Raw genomic sequence first — 18,329 nt, 5'->3', positions numbered from 1 at the left:
GTTCCTATCGCACAATCCAGCAACCCAGAGTTCATCAGGTCAAATCTCATGAGGGCACGTTGTGAAACTGCATTTAATAAATGTAATAAAAACAGAAAGTGCTGGAGATACTCAGCAGGTCAGGCAGCATCTGTGAAGAGAGAAACAGAGTCATCGACCTGAAACGTTAACTCTGTTTCTCTCTTCACAGATGCTGCCTGACCTGCTGAGTATCTCCAGCATTTTGTTTTTATTTCAGATTTCCAGCATCTGCAGTATTTTCTTTTTGTTTTAATAAATGTAAGTTGTGAGGAGGGTGCAAAGAGGCTTCAAGGGGATATAAACAGGCTAAGTGAGTAGGCAAGAACATGGCAAATGGAATATAATGTGGAGAAATGTGAAGTTATCCACTTTGGTAGGAAAAATAGAAAAGCAGAGTATTTTTTAAATGGTGAGAGATTGGGAAACGTTGGTGTTCAGAGGGACCTGGGTGTCCTTGTACACGAATCACTGAAAGTTAACATGCAGGTACAGCAAGCAATTAGGAAAGCAAATGGTATGTTTATTACAAGAGGATTGGAGTATAAGAGTAAAGAAGTCTTACTGCAATTATATAGGGCCCTGGTGAGACCACACCTGGAGTATTGTGTATAGTTTTGGTCTCCTTACCCAAGGAAGGATATACTTGCCATAGAGGGAGTGCAATGAAGGTTCACCAGACTGGTTCCTGGGATGGGGGGATTGTCCTATGAGGAGAGATTGAGTAGACTAGGCCTATATTCTCTAGAGTTTAGAAGAATGAGAGGTGATTTCATTGAAACGTATAACATTGAGAGAGCTTGACAGGGTAGATGCAGGGAGGATGTTTCCCCTGGCTGGGGAGTCTAGAACCAGGGGTCACAGTCTCAGAATAAGGGGTCGGCCATTTAGGACTGAGATGAGGAGAAATTTCTTCACTCAGAGGGTTGTGAATCTTTGGAATTCTCTACCCCAGAGGGCTGTGGAGACTCAGTCGTTGAATATATTCAAGACAGAGATCGATAGATTTTTGAATATTAAGGGAATCAAGGGATATGGGGATAGTGCAGGAAAGTGGAGATGAGGTCGAAGATCAGCCATGATCTTATTGAATGGCGGAGCAGGCTCGAGGGGCTAAATGGCCTACTCCTGCTCCTATTTCTTATGTCTTCTTAAATCTGGTCGTTTGTACACTGGCACCAGAAAACGACCATGAAATCTGCCAGTTTGTCATTAAAAAAACCAACTGGTTCACTAATGTCCTTTAGCGAGGGAACCTGCCAAACCCTACACATGACGCCAGCACTAGATTATGTGGTTGACTTTGAATGCCCTCAAAGCAACTAGGGATAAGCAACACATGGCTAGCATGGCCCACATCCAGAGTACAAATAAAAACCTTCCTAGGCCCCTAGCTAGGCTGCAATCTGCTCCTGTTAGAAGGTTCAGTTCAGTAGGAGCATAATGCAGTGACAAATTAACACAACGATGGGAACCAATCAAGAGATGGTCGGCATTTGTGATCTTAAAACATAACATGAATGCTTATTCAGCTCTCCAAAAATTCTTTAGCCTTTCACTTTACAGTTTAGCAGCGATACATTCACACTTGTATCTACACCGTTAAAGGATTACAATGTACAAATATTGTGTGTTGGAACACTGGTCCTCGTCAGTAGACTGGTCCTCAGGCAATAAAATACAGGATGGTACAGGCAGCCCAAAGCAAGAGGCAATTTCCACCACGGAAAGTCGAACCTGTTAAGAAATGTAATTAACACAAAGGAAGTATTAGAAATGGAAGGCACATTAATCAGTGCAACACAGAAACGTATCTTACCGAACATTTATTTCACAGTTCCAGCATTTTGTGATGTTTCTTTTAATCTCCAAAAGTAATTCATATTTAATAATCATAGAATCTTACAGCACAGAAGGAGGCCATTCGGCCCATCGTACCTGTGCTGGTTCTTTGAATGAGCTATCCAATTAGTCCCACTCCCCCTGCTCTTTCCTCATTCAAGTATTTATCCAATTTCCTCTTGAAAGTTACTATTGAATCTGCTTCCATCGCCCTTTCAGGCAATGCGTTCCAGATCACAACAACTCACTGTGTAAAACTTTTATCTGTTGATGGAGGTTTCAACAACAACCTACATTTATATAGCACCTTTTTCACAGTAAAACATCCCAAGGCTCTTCACAGGAGCATAACCATTCAAATACTGACACTGAGCCAAAGAAAGAAACATTAGGACAGGGGACCAAAAGCTTGGCCAAAGAGGTAGGTGTAGTGTATGTACTTTGCAGAAGGAACTATATTCTGCAGCCCCTGTATACTGCAGTACCAGTAGTGACCACCCCTGTATATAAGCCTGTGTAGTAACTTTGCATAGTAGTTCCAGTTTGTCTCCACTCAGTAAAGACCTGTTGTAACCAACTCCTGCAGTCCGTGTCTCAATTACACATGGACATAATACTGGCGACGAGCAGATCCGAACTTACCTACAGTTCTGCACCACCTCATGGGGATCCATCCCTGAAGCGAAGTTGTTAGAGGTCGAGGCCAGAAGGAAGAAAGAAAAAAAAACAAACAGAAGAAACGGGCGTCGACCGTGGGCAACCGCCTCTGATTCATCGGAGTTGAAGATTTGCAGGAGAGGCTGTCGAGAGCGGGGCTTGGTTATCCTGTCTATGGTGTTCCAGCTAATCGGGCTGGTGGCAGGTAGTACACTGATCCTTCCTGGGCTGCGGCGGGCTAGAGCTCGATCGGGTGGCTTTTCAACGGGGCCGAGCAGCATCGTCGGGAAGAGAGAGAGAGTGCTACGAAGCCGGGCAGCGTACAGACCCGAGAAGAGGGAGGAAAGTGTCCCGTAGGGTTGCTCTGATGACGGGAAAATAAAAGAAATTAGAAGCGCAGAAAGCCACGAGGAGCTGCAGTTTGCCACGGGAACCGCGGAGAGTGGCGTTAGCAGCAGCGCGGGGGGGGGGGGGGAAAGTGCGCGAAGACCATAGGGCGTCGCCATCAAGGCATAAAATGCCAGCAACAGCGCTGAAGACGGAAAGCGCGGGAGGCGCCATTTTGTTAAATCGGGGAAGAAGGCAAAGCGCGGGAGGCGCCATCTTAGATTTCCAAGATGCCGAAGACTGGCAATATCACTGCCTTCAATAATGCAATAGAGTCGAAGTGTATTGCAAGGCAAACGAAGTAGCCGATGAGAAAAAGGCATCGGTACTACTAAACTTAATGGGCGCAAGAACGTACGGCCTATTGCGGAACCTGATCACTCCAGCCAAACCGATGGCGAAGAGTTTTAACGAAATTGTTGATATCCTACAGGAACACCTAAATCCTACACCGCTGCTGATAGCAGAAAGATTTAAATTCCACAGGAGAAATCAGCATAAAGATGAGAGCAATGCTGATTACCTTACGGAACTACGCAAGCTATCAAAGCACTGCCAGTTCAGAGCAGGACTGACAGATACTCTACGGGACAAATTTGTCTGTGGACTCCTGAGTGAAGGAACCCAGAAGAGGTTACTCTCAGAGAAAGAGCTGACGCTAGATAAGGCTTTCAGCGCGGCAGTATCGTACGAAGCAGCAAGGGGAGCTGCGGAAATACAGCAAAAGCCACAGGAATACGGCACCCACAAAATGACACGGGGATTTGAAAAATGTTATCGCTGTGGCAGAACAACCCATGACCAGAAGGACTGCTGGTCCAAGGACAAAATATGCAGGCAATGCGGAAAGATGGGACACATTGCACGAGTTTGCAGGTCTGGGAAGAAGACTAACGACAACAAAAAGGCTACTAAGGAACAGTACAGGAAAGTACAAAAGATGACGGACAGTAGTTCCGAAGACCAGAAGAGCGATAGTGAATCCGGGAACAAGAGACTAAGCTGTCTCAAACTTCACAACGTAATCGCAAAAGAGGATCACCGAACCACGATAGCAGGGTCCCAAGTCAAAATGGAATTGGATACAGGATCAGCCCTGACCGTCATGAATCGACGAGACTACGAGCGGCTATTCTCACACATACCCTTGAAAGAGACATCCATTGTCTTGAAGACGTATACGGGGCAGAAAGTATACCCCAGAGGGAAAATAAGGGTGCTTGTTGAATACAACGGCGAGGAAATACAGAAATTGTATCTGTACATACTACAAGATGGTGGACCACCGTTATTGGGACCTGAATGGATCAGAAAGATAAGTTTAGACTGGCACTCCATTCAGGCACTGACAGTGGCTGGTAAAAAGGATGACGACGTCACACCTGGACGATTGTCAAAAATCTTAGCTAACGCCAAAGAGGTATTTCAACAAGAACTGGGAACTCTTAAAGGCGTAACCGCCTCGATAAAAATAGAAGAGAATGCAATTCCCAAGTTTTTCAAAGCAAGACCGGTACCGTATGCAATTCGCCCAGCCGTCGAGGCAGAGCTGGAGAATGCAGGCATGTTATCCAAGGTAGACTGGAGCGAGTGGGCGACACCCATCGTTCCCGTCATGAAGAAAACGTTAAACAATAAGTCTGAGGAGCCAAGGAAGGTTCGCATCTGTGGGAACTTCAAGGTGACAGTGAACCCAGTCCTTCACACAGTAGAATATCCTCTCCCGAGGATAGAAGATATTTTCGCCTCACTATCTGGAGGGAAGCGTTTTACAAAAATTGACCTAGCACAAGCATATTTGCAGATGGAGGTTGAAGAATCCTCTAGGAAGTATCTCACAATAAACACTCACAAAGGTCTTTACCAGTATAATCGACTGGTATTCGGAGTAGCATCAGCTCCGACGATATGGCAAAGAGCGATGGAACAAGTCCTGCAAGGGATTCCGGGGACTCAGTGTTACTTGGACGACATCCTAGTGACAGGTGAAGATGACAGTGAACACCTTGCCAACCTAGAGCAGGTGCTCACTAGACTGAGAGAACATGGGCTATGAGCCAATCGCCCCAAGTGCGAGTTTTTTAAGAAACAGATATCGTATTGTGGCCACGTGATTGATGAAGCGGGGTTACATAAGTCCCCTGACAAAATTGAAGCGGTGGTTAAGGCTCCAGCGCCTGAAAATGTCTCGCAACTGAGGTCATTCCTCGGATTGGTGAATTACTACCATAAGTTTTTGCCGAATTTGTCCACAATTCTGCACCCACTGAACGCCCTACTACAAACTGGAGTAGCATGGAAATGGAGCGACGAATGTAAGCGGGCCTTTCAGAAGAGTAAAGACCTAATCACTTCAAGAGAAGTATTGGCTCACTACAACCCATCACTACCGATAAGACTGGCATGTGATGCGTCTCCCTACGGCATTGGAGTGGTACTGTCACATAAATTCCTTGATGGTTCAGAGAGGCCGATAGCTTTTGCGTTACGCTCGTTAACTTCAGCCGAGCGTAACTACGCCCAGATTGACAGAGAGGCCCTCAGCCTGGTGTGGGGGGTGAAGAAGTTCAATCACTACCTGCACGGTCAGAAATTTACTCTACTAACTGATCATCAACCTCTTGTCTCCATTTTCAACCCTCAGACGGGCGTCCCGATAATGACAGCACAACGGCTACAGAGGTGGTCCCTTTTCCTAGGAGCACACCAATATGACATCGAGTACAAAGGAACTAAACAGCATGGGAATGCTGATGGATTGTCGCGCCTACCGTTGCCGACGGTGGAAGAAGCACTGGCAGTGGATCCTGTGGAGATATTCCACTCGACCATAGTCGAATGTCTACCTGTGACGAATGCAAACATAGAAAAGGAAACACGAAATGACCTGACACTCTCCTGGGTCTATGATTTAACGGTGAAGGGATGGCCAGCACATGGCGAACCACTGTTGCCAGCATTCTCGCCGAGAAGAGAACAGCTGTCAGTGTGCAGAGGAACCTTGATGTGTGGATCCAGAGTAGTAATTCCACCCAAATTGAAGGATAGAGTGCTCAATGAGCTTCATGAGGGTCATCTGGGAGGGGTAAAAATGAAGAACTTAGCCAGAGCGTTTGTGTGGTGGCCGGGAATCGATAGAGAAATCGAAGAGATGACCAAGAGCTGTACAGGATGCCAGAAGGTCCAAAACGCCCCACCAACAAGCCCCTCTACATCCATGGGAGTGGCCATCATCTCCATGGCAAAGGGTGCACATTGATTTTGCTGGTCCATTTATGGACTCGATGTTTTTAATTGCGGTGGATGCACATTCAAAGTGGCCAGAGGTAATAAAAATGTCCTCAACCACCACAGAAAAAACTATCACAGTCTTACGAACCATATTCGCCAGAAATGGGCTGCCTGAACAGATTTGCTCCGACAATGGACCACAGTTTGTGTGTCTGAAGAGTTCCGGAGGTTCTTAAAGAACAATGGTGTTAAGCATTACACATCCGTCCCATATCATCCAGCCACCAATGGATTGGCTGAGAGGTTCGTTCAAACATTCAAGGCGGCTATCAAGGCAATGTGTAATGAAGACATACCCCTACAACACAAGGTGGATAACTTCTTGTTTGCCTACCGGAATGCAACACATGCGGTTACCAACCAAACTCCAGCCATGATGTTCTTCAATCGAAGACTACGATGCCGCTTGGATTTGGTTAAGCCAAACATCAGAAGAGATGTGGAGAACAGGCAGTTTCAGAATATGAATGAAAGACCGACCAGGAGTTTTAAGATAGGTCAACCAGTTTTGGCCCGGGACTACCGCACAGAGAAATGGCAGCCAGGAACGATCTGCACACAGCAAGGACCCCTAATGTATACCGTGGATGTTGGAGAGAGCATTGTAAGACGCCATGCTGACCAGATTCTAGAGTCACTGAAAAACGTCAATTCCACACCACGATCCGATACACCTGGTGATGAAACCGAAGTACCAATTGCATCTACCTCAGAATCAGTGATATTGGAAGCAGACGAACCAAACAACGACGTTGATCCCGAATCAACTTTGCCAGAAGAACCTGATACCCCAAAGAGGCGTTATCCAGACAGAATCAAGAAGCCTCCTCAAAGACTGAACTTATAATTGCTTAACTTCAGCTAATGTATCTAGCAACTGTGATTGTAAATATGTTATTTAATTATTAATCGAATGTTATGTACTGTTTCGCTAAAAGGGGAGGAATTGTAGTGTATGTACTTTGCAGAAGGAACTATATTCTGCAGCCCCTGTATACTGCAGTACCAGTAGTGACCACCCCTGTATATAAGCCTGTGTAGTAACTTTGCATAGTAGTTCCAGTTTGTCTCCACTCAGTAAAGACCTGTTGTAACCAACTCCTGCAGTCCGTGTCTCAATTACACACGGACATAATAGTAGGTTTTAAGGAGCATCTTAAAAGGAGGAGAGAGGTAGCGAGGCGGAGAGGGAATTCCAGAGCGAAGGAATTCCAGAGCTTAGGGCCTTGAAGGCTGAAGGCATGGCCGCCAATGGTGGAGCGATGAAAATTGGGGATGCGCAAGAGGCCAGAATTGGAGGAGTGCAGAGATCTCAGAGGGTTGTAGGGCTGGAGGAGGTTACAGAGATAGGGAGGGACAAGGCCATGGAGGGATTTGAACACAAGGGTGAAAATTTTAAAATCGAGGCGCTGTTGGCCCAGGAGCCAATGTAGGTCAGCGAGCACAGGGGCGATGGGTGAATGGGACTCAGTGCGAGTTAGGATATGGGCAGCAGAGTTTTGGAAATTAAGTTTAATGACGAATCCCTGTTTTGTAACCACAGGTATCAGATGTATACACAATAGGACATTTACAGCTCGGCACAGAAAGAGTTATAACACTCACTATCTGTGACTGGACAAGTAGAGGGAAGCATCTCATTTAAATTGGCTCCATCTGCTGCTGCTCGCAGGCTGGAACTCTGTTCCGGGCTCAGTGCAGCTTTCTGGGACTCTGTGACAACGGCTGCATTCTCAGGCCCGAGGTTTGCTAGCTGCTTCGGAGAGAGCTCCTACAAAAAAAAACACACAAATTACCCGTCTATCGATCGTGAATCCACCATTCCTTGTGATACTCAGCTGTGGCTCAGTTGGTAGCACACTTGCTTTGGAGTCAGATGGTTGTGGGTTTACATCCCACTCCAGAGACTTGAGCACATAATCCAGGCTGACACGCCCAGTGCAGTGACGAGGGAGTGCTGCACTGACGGAGGTGCCGTCTTTTGGATGAGATGTTAAACCGAGGCCCCGTCTGCTCTCTCAGGTGGAAATGAAGATTCCACAGCACTATTTCGAAGTAGAGAAGGAGCATTATCCCTGGTGTCCTGGGCCAATATTTATCCCCCAACACACATCACTAAAACAGATGATCTGGTCATTATCTCATTGCTGTTTGTGGGAGCTTGCTGTGCACAAATTGGCTACCGTGTTTCCCACATTACAACAGCGACTACACTTCGAAAATACTTCATTGGCTGTAAAGCGCTTTGAGACGTCCGGAGTTTGGGTAAGGCGCTATAGAAATGCAAATCTTTCTTTTTCTACTCCACTAACGTTGGATTGTTTTGTTGATGCTCCTGGGAGCCACAATGTAATAGGATCTTCCTTTGCATTTGCAATTCCCCCAAAATTTGAGTCGCTACTTTGGGTATGTGTGGAGGGAGTCGTCGGTCTTCCCCCGCACACTGAATGAATCGCTGCAGCGATTCATCATTTTATGTTTGGCAGCCTTTCCACCATCTACAAGGCACAAGTCAGGAGTGTAATGGAATACTCTCCACTTGCCTGGATGAGTGCAGCTCCAACAACACTCAAGAAGCTCGACACCATCCGGGACAAAGCAGCCCGCTTCATTGGCACCCCATCCACCACCTTAAACATTCACTCCTTCCACCACCGGCGTACCGTGGCTGCAGTGTGTACCATCTACAAGATGCACTGCAGCAACTTGCCAAGGCTTCTTCGGCAGCACCTCCCAAACCTGTGACTGTTTCCACCTAGAAGGACAAGGGCAGCAGGCACATGGGAACACCACCACCTCCAAGTTTCCCTCCAAGTCACACACCATCCTGACTTGGAAATATATCACCGATCCTTCATTGTCACTGGGTCAAACTCCTGGAACTCCCTCCCTAACAGCACTGTGGGAGTACCTTCACCACATAGACTGCAGCGGTTCAAGAAGGCGGCTCACCACCACCTTCTCAAGGGCAGCTAGGGATGGGGAAAAAATACTGGCCTTGCCAGCGACGCCCATATCCCGAGAATAAATTAAAAAGACAGTTTTATGATCTCTCGTAATGTAAATTGGAGCCAGATTTTGGAAAATACATCCCAACCAAAATCAGTTCTTGTTTTGCTAACATTTATGGACGTTTTAAGAAACCAGTGTGTAGCCAGCAACTTCCCCACTCAATGAGGCATTTTATGTTGTTCATCTGCTACAAGTGTCTGAAGTGAAGCGTATGGCTATGTCCAGTAACAGAGTGAAGACACTTCCCCACTGCTAGCTGTAACTCATTAGATCACTCAGAGAGTGGGAGAGCATCAAAAATAACCAATTTTGCATTCAAATTTCAAAGAATCCTCTGCATCGCTAAAATCAAAGAAAAACTTCAGGCTGAAAATAATAACGGTCTTGATCCGATACCGTACGCTGCTCACAGTCGGGTTAGGATTTAGGAAGAGCTCGGTGTGCCTTCTCTACTCACTTTAAATACATCACTGGGTAGAGCAGCTATTGCCTCCGGCTGAAAGTATGGCATCAGGTCTTCATTCAGGATCCTTATCTCCTCTTTGCTCATCCCAGCTGTGAAGAGGAGAAGCACAATAAACAATGAGCAGCCTAAACTCTGAGCATGACCCAACACTGGCCCCTTTCTCAATGGGCTCAGTTTATTTCAGCCACTTTGGGTTCTAATTAACGGGTCATTTTAATTAAACCTTCTTCTGCTGGAGGACAACAAGTTGTTTCAAAAGTGAGTTTACCCGAGTACCAATTGTAAATTTCCCCTCCTACAGGCTCGTGTGGAGCATCATCACCGGCATGGACCTGTTGGGCCGAAGGGCCTGTTTCTGTGCTGTAAAAACTGTGTAATACTTTGTATTGGTTTGAGTGATTGGCTGGCGATAGCAAAGAACTGTTCTGAGCTCAGTGACGGAGAGTATGACAGCCGAGTCCAATTCTATTCCCATCTGTTACATGCAGTTCGACTCTCTAGCCAGAGGACGGGGGAGGGGGTGTCACTCGATGGTAATTAGGAGCAGGAACCCGGACTGATTTCTCTCCTCCTCCACCACCCCCCACCCCCTGTGGACACTGTACCGTTCCCACAGCTGGCCTGTCTGAGATCAGACTGAAATCAAACCTGGAACCATCCTGGTCTGTATCTCATGGGATGGTGCATGTTTCTACTGAGCCACGGCCAAACTCTTTCTTTAAAAATAATAGCAATTTTGGAGGCTTCTCGTTGGCTTTAAATTTCCTGTTACCAAGAGCCGTGGTTCGGGTGGCTGTTTCACAGGCCAGTGTCTTGTTAGTTGGAAGTTCAAGTGACCAATTTTGAAATAAAATTCTTACAGGGCTTGACAGGATAGATGCAGGGAGGATGTTTCCCCTGGCTGGGGAATCTAGAACCAGGGGTCACAGTCTCAGAATAAGAGGTCGGCCATTTCGGACTGAGATGAGGAGAAATTTCTTCACTGAGGGTGGTGAATCTTTGGAATTCTCTACCCCAGAGGGCTGTGGAGGCTCAGTCGTTGAGTATATTCAAGGCAGACAGCGATAGATTTTTGGATATTAAGGGAATCAAAGGATATAGGGATAACTCGGGAAGGTGGAGTTGCGGTAGATCAGTCATAATCTTATTGAATGGCCGAATGGCCGACTCCTGCTCCTATTTCTTATGAAATGGGCAACGCTCCCTTCCATCTGGCCAACTGTTGCGTCAATGCACAAGGACCAGATCTCCGAATGTGGCCTCCCTCAGTACCTGGCTGGTGGCCTCCCTCAGTACCTGGCTGGTGGCAACAGGTTTCTCGTCACACCGAGGGCGGTCACAGAAACAGGGTCACGTTCCATTGCTGTCGCAGATACACAAGCATTTAGCAGAAACTTCAAGCAACCATTTTGTTGTCATGATGTTGTTAGAGATTAATTTAGGGATCATGTTAACCTAACCTGCCCATTGGGAAACTGATGGAATCGGGGACAATGCTGCCTGATTTTACTCTCCATTGAGGTGAATCGAGAGCAATACTGGGCGGGCTGTAAAACCAGTGTCCCCCAATCCTGGGACTTGCCCGTCTGGAGAGTTGGTTAAAATTACTTCCAAAAGTAATAGTTAAGAACACGAAATAATGAATTATATCCTATACTATGTTTCGTTTATATTAAGTTCTGTTGTTAAACCTAAAATTGAAAGATTGACAGTGTGTCTGTGCCAAAGCTTGTAAGGCCAGGCTTTCACATGTTTACATTGAGATCTGCTTTATCACTCTAAACTGGAGACTCGATGCTGTTGTGTTGGTGACCGGGCTCTTTTGGTGTTTTCTGTACCACTCGAGATGTCAGAATGGAGGTTGAGAGTGGGAGTAGAATCACGGAGGGGGTGAAATGGCCATTTAGTCAAGCTTAAAAACAAGACCAGCGTGCTGCGAGTTAAAACCTAGCTCACCTCCGTAACTTCCTCCAGCCCTACACCCTCCGAGATCTCTGCGCTCCTCTAATTCTGGCCTCTTGCGTATCCCCGATTTTCAATCGCTCCATCATTGGCGGCCGTGCCTTCAGCTGCCAAGGCCCCAAGCTCTAGAATTCCCTCCTTAAACCTCTCTGCCGCTCTCTCCTCCTTTAAGACGCTTTTTAAAACCTACCTCTTTGACCAAGTTTTTGATCACCTGTCCTAATATCTCCTTATGTGGCTTGGTGTCAAATTTTGTTTGATAACGCTCCTGTGAAGCGCCTTGGGACGTTTTACTACGTTAAAGGCGCTTTATAAATACAAGTTGTTGTTGTTGTAGTAGTTGGGAGATGTAGAAGGTGGGCTTCTGGAGGGCTGACTTGGCTGTGATGTGCGTATCCTCCATGACCGCAGTTATCTCCATCATTGGCTGTGAGTAGGTTTGTTAAGTCTGTGTGTTCCAGTTATATTTAAGGTCAATTACTGACACAGACTACAAGAATAACTTTTCAATAGGTCTTTACTATTCGGAGGTTAGGGCTGTACTACCCAGCAAATTACTACACAGCACTTATATACCGGTGTGGTCACCACCGGTATTACCGTATACAGCAGCCAGAGAAAGTAGTACATCTCTTAAGGTGGAACAGGTTTAAGTTCTCTTAAGGTGGAACAAGTTACATACACCACAATGTTCAGGTTCATTCCACCGTTAATAAATCTGCAAGTGTTTATTGGCGTGTGAATTCATTCTTGGCTACAGGCACAGGATTGCGGCCTTGGTCTGTAATATCACAAAAATTCACCTTCCTAACAGTATCCTTACTTGAATGAACTAATCATCTCTGTAGCTCATTGCCACTGCATGCCCACTCCTCTTGGCAAGCTGTGTAATCCATTTCAGTCATTCTGGAAAGTTGTGGGCTTGGGGCTCACACCAGGAAACAAACCATTGCAAGCTGCTGGGATGTCGTAATAACTCAACGGGTTCACTTGTGTCCGTCAGGGAAGGGGACCGGTCTATCCTACACGTAACACCATCCCACACATGGTTGACTCACTCCCTCAAGGTTACTTGGGATGGGCAATAAATGCAGCCTTGCCAGTGTCACCCACAGCCCAAGTTCACATTTCAGTAAAGGATTGGTGGACATTTCATATTATCAGCATATAAAATGTTCTTCTGTTAAACAATGAATCGCTCCATAAGAACTCCCATTAGATGAAGAGCTCCCTCTTTCCCACTCTCTCCCAACTATTTAGCATCTCTCTCTCTCCTCCCCCACCCAGCCAACACCCACCACCACACCCACCCCTAACCTAACCCACTCACACAAACACCAACCACCACCCACATACATCCCCTACAACCACCCACTGCCCACACCCATACCCACACACACCCTATTTTGCCCCCAGGTCAAGCTCTATCAATCCTTAACCATCAGCCTCCAAGTTTCTCTTTCCAGTAGGAGCCACTGTACCAATCAATTCCCTTCCTTAACTCAGAGGCACTGAGGCCAATTGTCTCACCTCCGACTGCCACCCAACACAGCGCAGACTGGGGTTTGAACCCAAAAGATTCCTGTTCTGTGTAACTCAGTATGACCCTGGAGTTATTCACCTCTTCCTGTTCCTCAGCTCCGTTCTTCCTTCAGTTCAATGCTTTCGTCGCCTCATTTCAGGTTTTCTTGCGTACCAATTTCGCGTTTTTCATTTTCTCCATCATTTTGCACAATTTCAGTTTTTGTTTTTAAAACTTGAGTTAATCCCATCCCATTAAAAAAACTGCAATTGATCTTTATTACCCAAGGGGCGGGAGGAATTTTGGGCCTAGAAATTCGTCCGTCTCGGGCGGTATGCAAAACGGGCGGTATCAGATCAGTTCAGGCGTTGCGTGGAGCGGGCAGCCGACCCGATACCGCCCATTTTGTGCAATTGCCGGAGACAAATTTCTAGGTCTAAGAGTTTTACCCACTTAGAGTTGGTGCCGTCCTCAGATTAGGTGGGAGGGATTGAGTCTGTCATACAGCAAATTATACATGGAGGAGGGAAGTGGGCTTGATGGGGTCAATGGCCTTTTCCCCATTCCTTGACCTCTTACATTCCTAAGTCCTGTTTCTATTGGTCTTTATTCCCCAGGCTATTCCCTCTCGTGGTCTTTCTCCACCGTCACAGCCTCACCAGTTTGCTAAATCTCTGACCTGCTACTGTTCCAACCTCCTGCAGAATGAAGTTGTACCAATCGGCGACATTTCCAAAACCATTTCTCGCTTTCTTCAGCAATTCCTGGAGGACCTCCACTTTGCAGGCGATCTCACCAATCCTTGCAGCCGCAGCACTGCAGACAACACAACAGTCGGAGTGTGATTCAACAGTCAGGAGTGCACGGGGCTAGCCAAGCAGAGGTCACGAGTTCAAATCCCACCGCGGTACGCTGTAAAATTTAATTCTGTCATTGGCAGGCAGGCACCAGAGCATGACAACAATAGGCAAATTTTGGTGTAAAAATCCAACTACAGTCCCCACCGCTTATAGCATTGGTGCGGGGGCTGTTCGGCCCGACTGCTTGCCGCTCTTCCGCGGCTACGTTGGCAGCCGGTTGCCCCTGGCACGCTCGAGGCATTCCGTGACCAGTGGGCACAGGAGGGCATCCGACACCCGGAGCCACATTTGAATCTAATCTGTTAAATTTCCTTAAAATTTGGTATAATTTAGTTTATTGCTGGAGCCCCTTTAAAAAGGGGGCACTTTAACAGAGTTAAAAGAGTTAGCATTCGTGCGAACACGATTTGCCCGCTATCCGCGATGGCCAGCATAACATCCGAGGAACGTTTATTCTCCTTTCTCTTTCTTCCCCCCCACCCCCACACCGTAACGAGTCAGCCACATCCCCCTGATTTCCAGCCTCTTCAACGGGAGCGCGTCAGATGGTGGCACAAAGCTTTCATGTCTGCGTCTGACTAGATAGGTCCGGATAAAAAAAAATGTGGAAATGTCAACTTTTGCTTCTTCAGGTGTTATAGCGGCCATTATATTACATCGGAGGTCCTCCATTTGGACAACGCAATTCTTCCCACGTCACAGCAAAGCGAATGAAGGCTGGAGGAACAAAAATTGGGAAGACTCTTGCAGAAAAGAAGCCATGGCCTTTCCGGTGCCAATGACTAGCAGTGCAAAACCTGCGGGAATGTGAATTGGGCAAGAGGATCAGAGTGCAACACTCCATAGTACAGAAAAGTACAAAGAGAGGACTGGATATGGAGGTGGATTTAATCAAAGAAAAATCCAGTGAGTAAAGTATGACTGCTTCTGTCTGAAATAAACGGACGCTTAAGGGGCTGTAGCCGGCAACTTTGAAACTGATGTTAATTCAAATGGATAATGGATATCCCTTGGTGTCCAATATAAATTTGATCAAAGTTTTCAAGATATTAAGGGGAACAGATAGGATAGATAGAGAGAAACTATTTCCGCTGGTTGGGGATTCTATGACTAGGGGACATAGTCTAAAAATTAGAGCCAGACATTTCAGGAGTGAAATTAGAAAATACTTCTACACACAAAGGGTGGTAGAAGTTTGGAACTCTCTTCTGGAAATGGCAGTTAATGCTAGATCAATTGTTAATTTTAAATCTGAAATTGATAGATTTCCGTTAACCAGAGGTATTAAGTAATATGGGGCAAAGGCGGGTATATGGAGTTAGATCGCAAATCAGCCATGATCTCATTGACTGGCGGAACAGGCTCGAGGGGCTCAATGGCCTACTCCTGTTCCTATAAACGACTGCCCATTTTAAACAGTGAGGACTGTAGTTCACAAACATCCTGCGGGGAAGGGAACCTGCCACCCCTACCCGGTCTGAGCTACACGTGTCACCAGCCCCACACTGCATGTTTGATCCTGAATGCTCGCAAAGCAACTAGGCAGAGTGGAGGGTCCCAGGGTCATTTAATAAAAATGTAAAATCAAGAGGAAGCCAACCAAAAAACCAAAAGGGACTTTTCTTGCCGCTGTTTCTGGAGATAGACAGATAATAATCGCACACAAATTATATCATTACGTATACACACTGTAAATTCCCACATGGCCCTTATTTTCAAAGATTTCACAGCTGCCCGTTTGTTGTGAAAATGTAACCATCTCAAATATTTTTTGCATGACATAATAGCCAAAGGTCAAAAGTGGCCAGATGCAAAATCAAAATCCATAATTTTACATTAACCTGGCTCTTGTGAAAATTATCCTGTGAAATTGCCTGAATCAGATTATAATATTCCACATAGAATCTTAGAATAGCACAGCACAGGAGGAGGCCATTTGGCCCATCAAGTCTGCGCCGGCTCTTTTGAAGAGCAATCCAGTTAGTCCCACTCCCCTACTCTTTTCCCAATATCCCTGCAATTTTTTCTCCTTCAAGTATTTATCCAATTCCCTTTCAAAAGCTACTATTTAATCTGTGTCAGCCAGTGGCTCAGTGGATAGCACTCTCGCCTCCAAGTCCTGAAGGTTGTGGGTTCAAGTCCTGAGGGAGTGCTGCACTGTCGGAGCTGCTGTCTTTCAGACGAGATGTTAAACCGAGGCCCCATCTACCCTCCCAGGTGAATATAAAAAATCCCATGGCACTATTTTGAAGAAGAGCAGGGGCGTTATCCCTGGTATCCTGGCCAATATTTATCCCTCAATCAACATAACAAAAACAGATTATCTGGCCATCATCAGATTGCTGTTTGTGTGCGCAAATTGGCTTCAAAAAGTACGTCACTGGTTGTAAAGCACTTTGGGACATCCAGTGGACGTGAAAGGCGCTATAGAAATGCAAGTCTTTCTTTCTTTCTGTTTCCACCACCCCATCAGTAATTATATATTTGAGGCTTGCTGTACTCTTAATACATTCCAAGGGCCCTTCACCTGCAAACCCTCGGCTGACTTGCTGCTCAATCTGCCTCTAGGCTCCATTCACCACCTGGGTGGATGTGGGGAGTTGACTGAGCTGGAATTCCGTGCCTTTCCGTGCTTGGAGCAACAGAAAACAGGGAAATGCTAGTCAGAGGGGTTTGCAGAGATTCCACACATCAAGGCAAAGGGCCCTATTAAAATAGACCTATTTCACACAACAGTTTTTCTTTTTATGGTTCTATTTTATCATTGCCCCGAGGCCTACACCCGAGGTCCCCACCATCACAGAAGCCAGACTTCAGCCAATTCGATTCACTCCACGTGATATCAAGAAACGGCTGAACACACTGGATACAGCAAAGGCTGTGGGCCCCGACAACATCCCGGCTATCGTGCTGATGACTTGTGCATCAGAACTAGCCGCGCCTCTAGCCAAGCTGTTCCAGTACAGCTACAACACTGGCATCTATCCGACAATGTGGAAAACTGGCCAGGTAGGTCCTGTCCACAAAAAGCAGGACAAATCCAATCCAGCCAATTACCGCCCCATCAGTCTACTCTCAATCATCAGCAAAGTGACGAAAGGTGTCATCAACAGTGTTATCAAGCGGCACTAACTCACCAATAACCTGCTCACTAATGCCCAGTTTGGGTTCCGCCAAGACCACTCAGCTCCCGACCTCATTACAGCCTTGCTCCAAACATGGACAAAGGAGCTGAATTCCAGAGGTGAGGCGAGAGTGACTGCCCTTGACATCAAGGCAACATTTGACCGAGTGTGGCATCAAGGAGCCTTAGTAAAATTGAAGTCAATGGGAATCAGAGGGAAAACTCTCCACTGGCTGGAGTCATACCTAGCACAAAGGTCAATCATCACAGCCCCAGGACATCGCTGCAGGAGTTCCTCAGAGCAGTGTCCTAGGTCCAACCATCTTCAGCTGCTTCATCAATGACCTTCCCTCCAACATAAGGTCAGAAATGGAGATGTTTGCTGATGACTGCAGAGTGTTCAGTGCCATTCACAACTCCTCAGATAATGAAGCAGTCCATTCCTGCATGCAACAAGACCTGGCGACGTTCAGGCTTGGGCTGATAAGTGGCAGGTAACATTCGCGCCACAGAAGTGCCAGGCAATGACTATCTCCAACGAGCGAGAGTCTAACCACCTCCCCTTGACATTCAATGGCTTCACCATCGCCGAATCCCCCACCATCAACATCCTGGGGGTCACCATTGACCAGAAACTTAACTGGACCAGACACATAAATACTGTGGCAACAAGAGCAGGTCAGAGGCTGGGTATTCTGTGGCGAGTGTCTCACCTCCTGACTCCCCAAAGCCTTTCCACCATCTACAAGGCACAAGTAAGGAATGTGATGGAATACTCTCCACTTGCCTGGATGAGTGCAGCTCCAACAACACTCAAGAAGCTCGACACCATCCAGGACAAAGTAGCCCACTTGATTGGCACCCCATCCGCCACCTTAAACATTCACTCCCTCCACCACCGGCGTACCATGGCTGCAGTGTGTACCATCTACAAGATGCACTGCAGCAACTCGCCAAGGCTTCTTCGGCAACACCTCCCAAACCCACGACCTCTTCCACCTAGAAGGACAAGGGCAGCAAGCGCATGCGAACACCACCACCTCCACGTTCCCCTCCAAGTCACACACCATCCTGACTTAGAAGTATATCGCCGATCCTTCATCGTCACTGGGTCAAAATCCTGGAACTCCCTACCTAACAGCACTGTGGGAGTACCTTCACTACACAGACTGCAGCAGTTCAAGAAGG

General features: G+C 46.7%; 1 protein-coding gene across 2 annotated transcripts in view; it reads right to left on the bottom strand.

The window, feature by feature from the left end:
- Positions 1 to 217: 217 nt before the first annotated feature.
- Positions 218 to 18,329, bottom strand: part of LOC147110772 (otoancorin-like) — an 87,797-nt gene continuing 69,685 nt past the window's right edge. For both annotated transcript variants that reach the window (XM_086001083.1, XM_086001082.1), the window contains 4 exons: positions 13,837 to 13,973; positions 9,665 to 9,762; positions 7,801 to 7,966; positions 218 to 1,755 (listed from right to left, as the gene is read on the bottom strand). In XM_086001083.1, the coding sequence (XP_085857209.1) occupies positions 1,685 to 1,755; positions 7,801 to 7,966; positions 9,665 to 9,762; positions 13,837 to 13,973 (472 nt within the window). In that variant the 3' untranslated portion in view covers positions 218 to 1,684. The remainder of the gene's footprint in view (positions 1,756 to 7,800; positions 7,967 to 9,664; positions 9,763 to 13,836; positions 13,974 to 18,329) is intronic.

This window comes from Somniosus microcephalus, chromosome 11, assembly GCF_052327205.1.
Source record: "Somniosus microcephalus isolate GS21.2 chromosome 11, FLI_Smic_1.0, whole genome shotgun sequence".
Taxonomy (NCBI): Eukaryota; Metazoa; Chordata; class Chondrichthyes; order Squaliformes; family Somniosidae; genus Somniosus; species Somniosus microcephalus.
The sequence above is the reverse complement of the archived record's forward strand: the minus strand, read 5'-3'. Positions and strand labels throughout refer to the sequence as shown.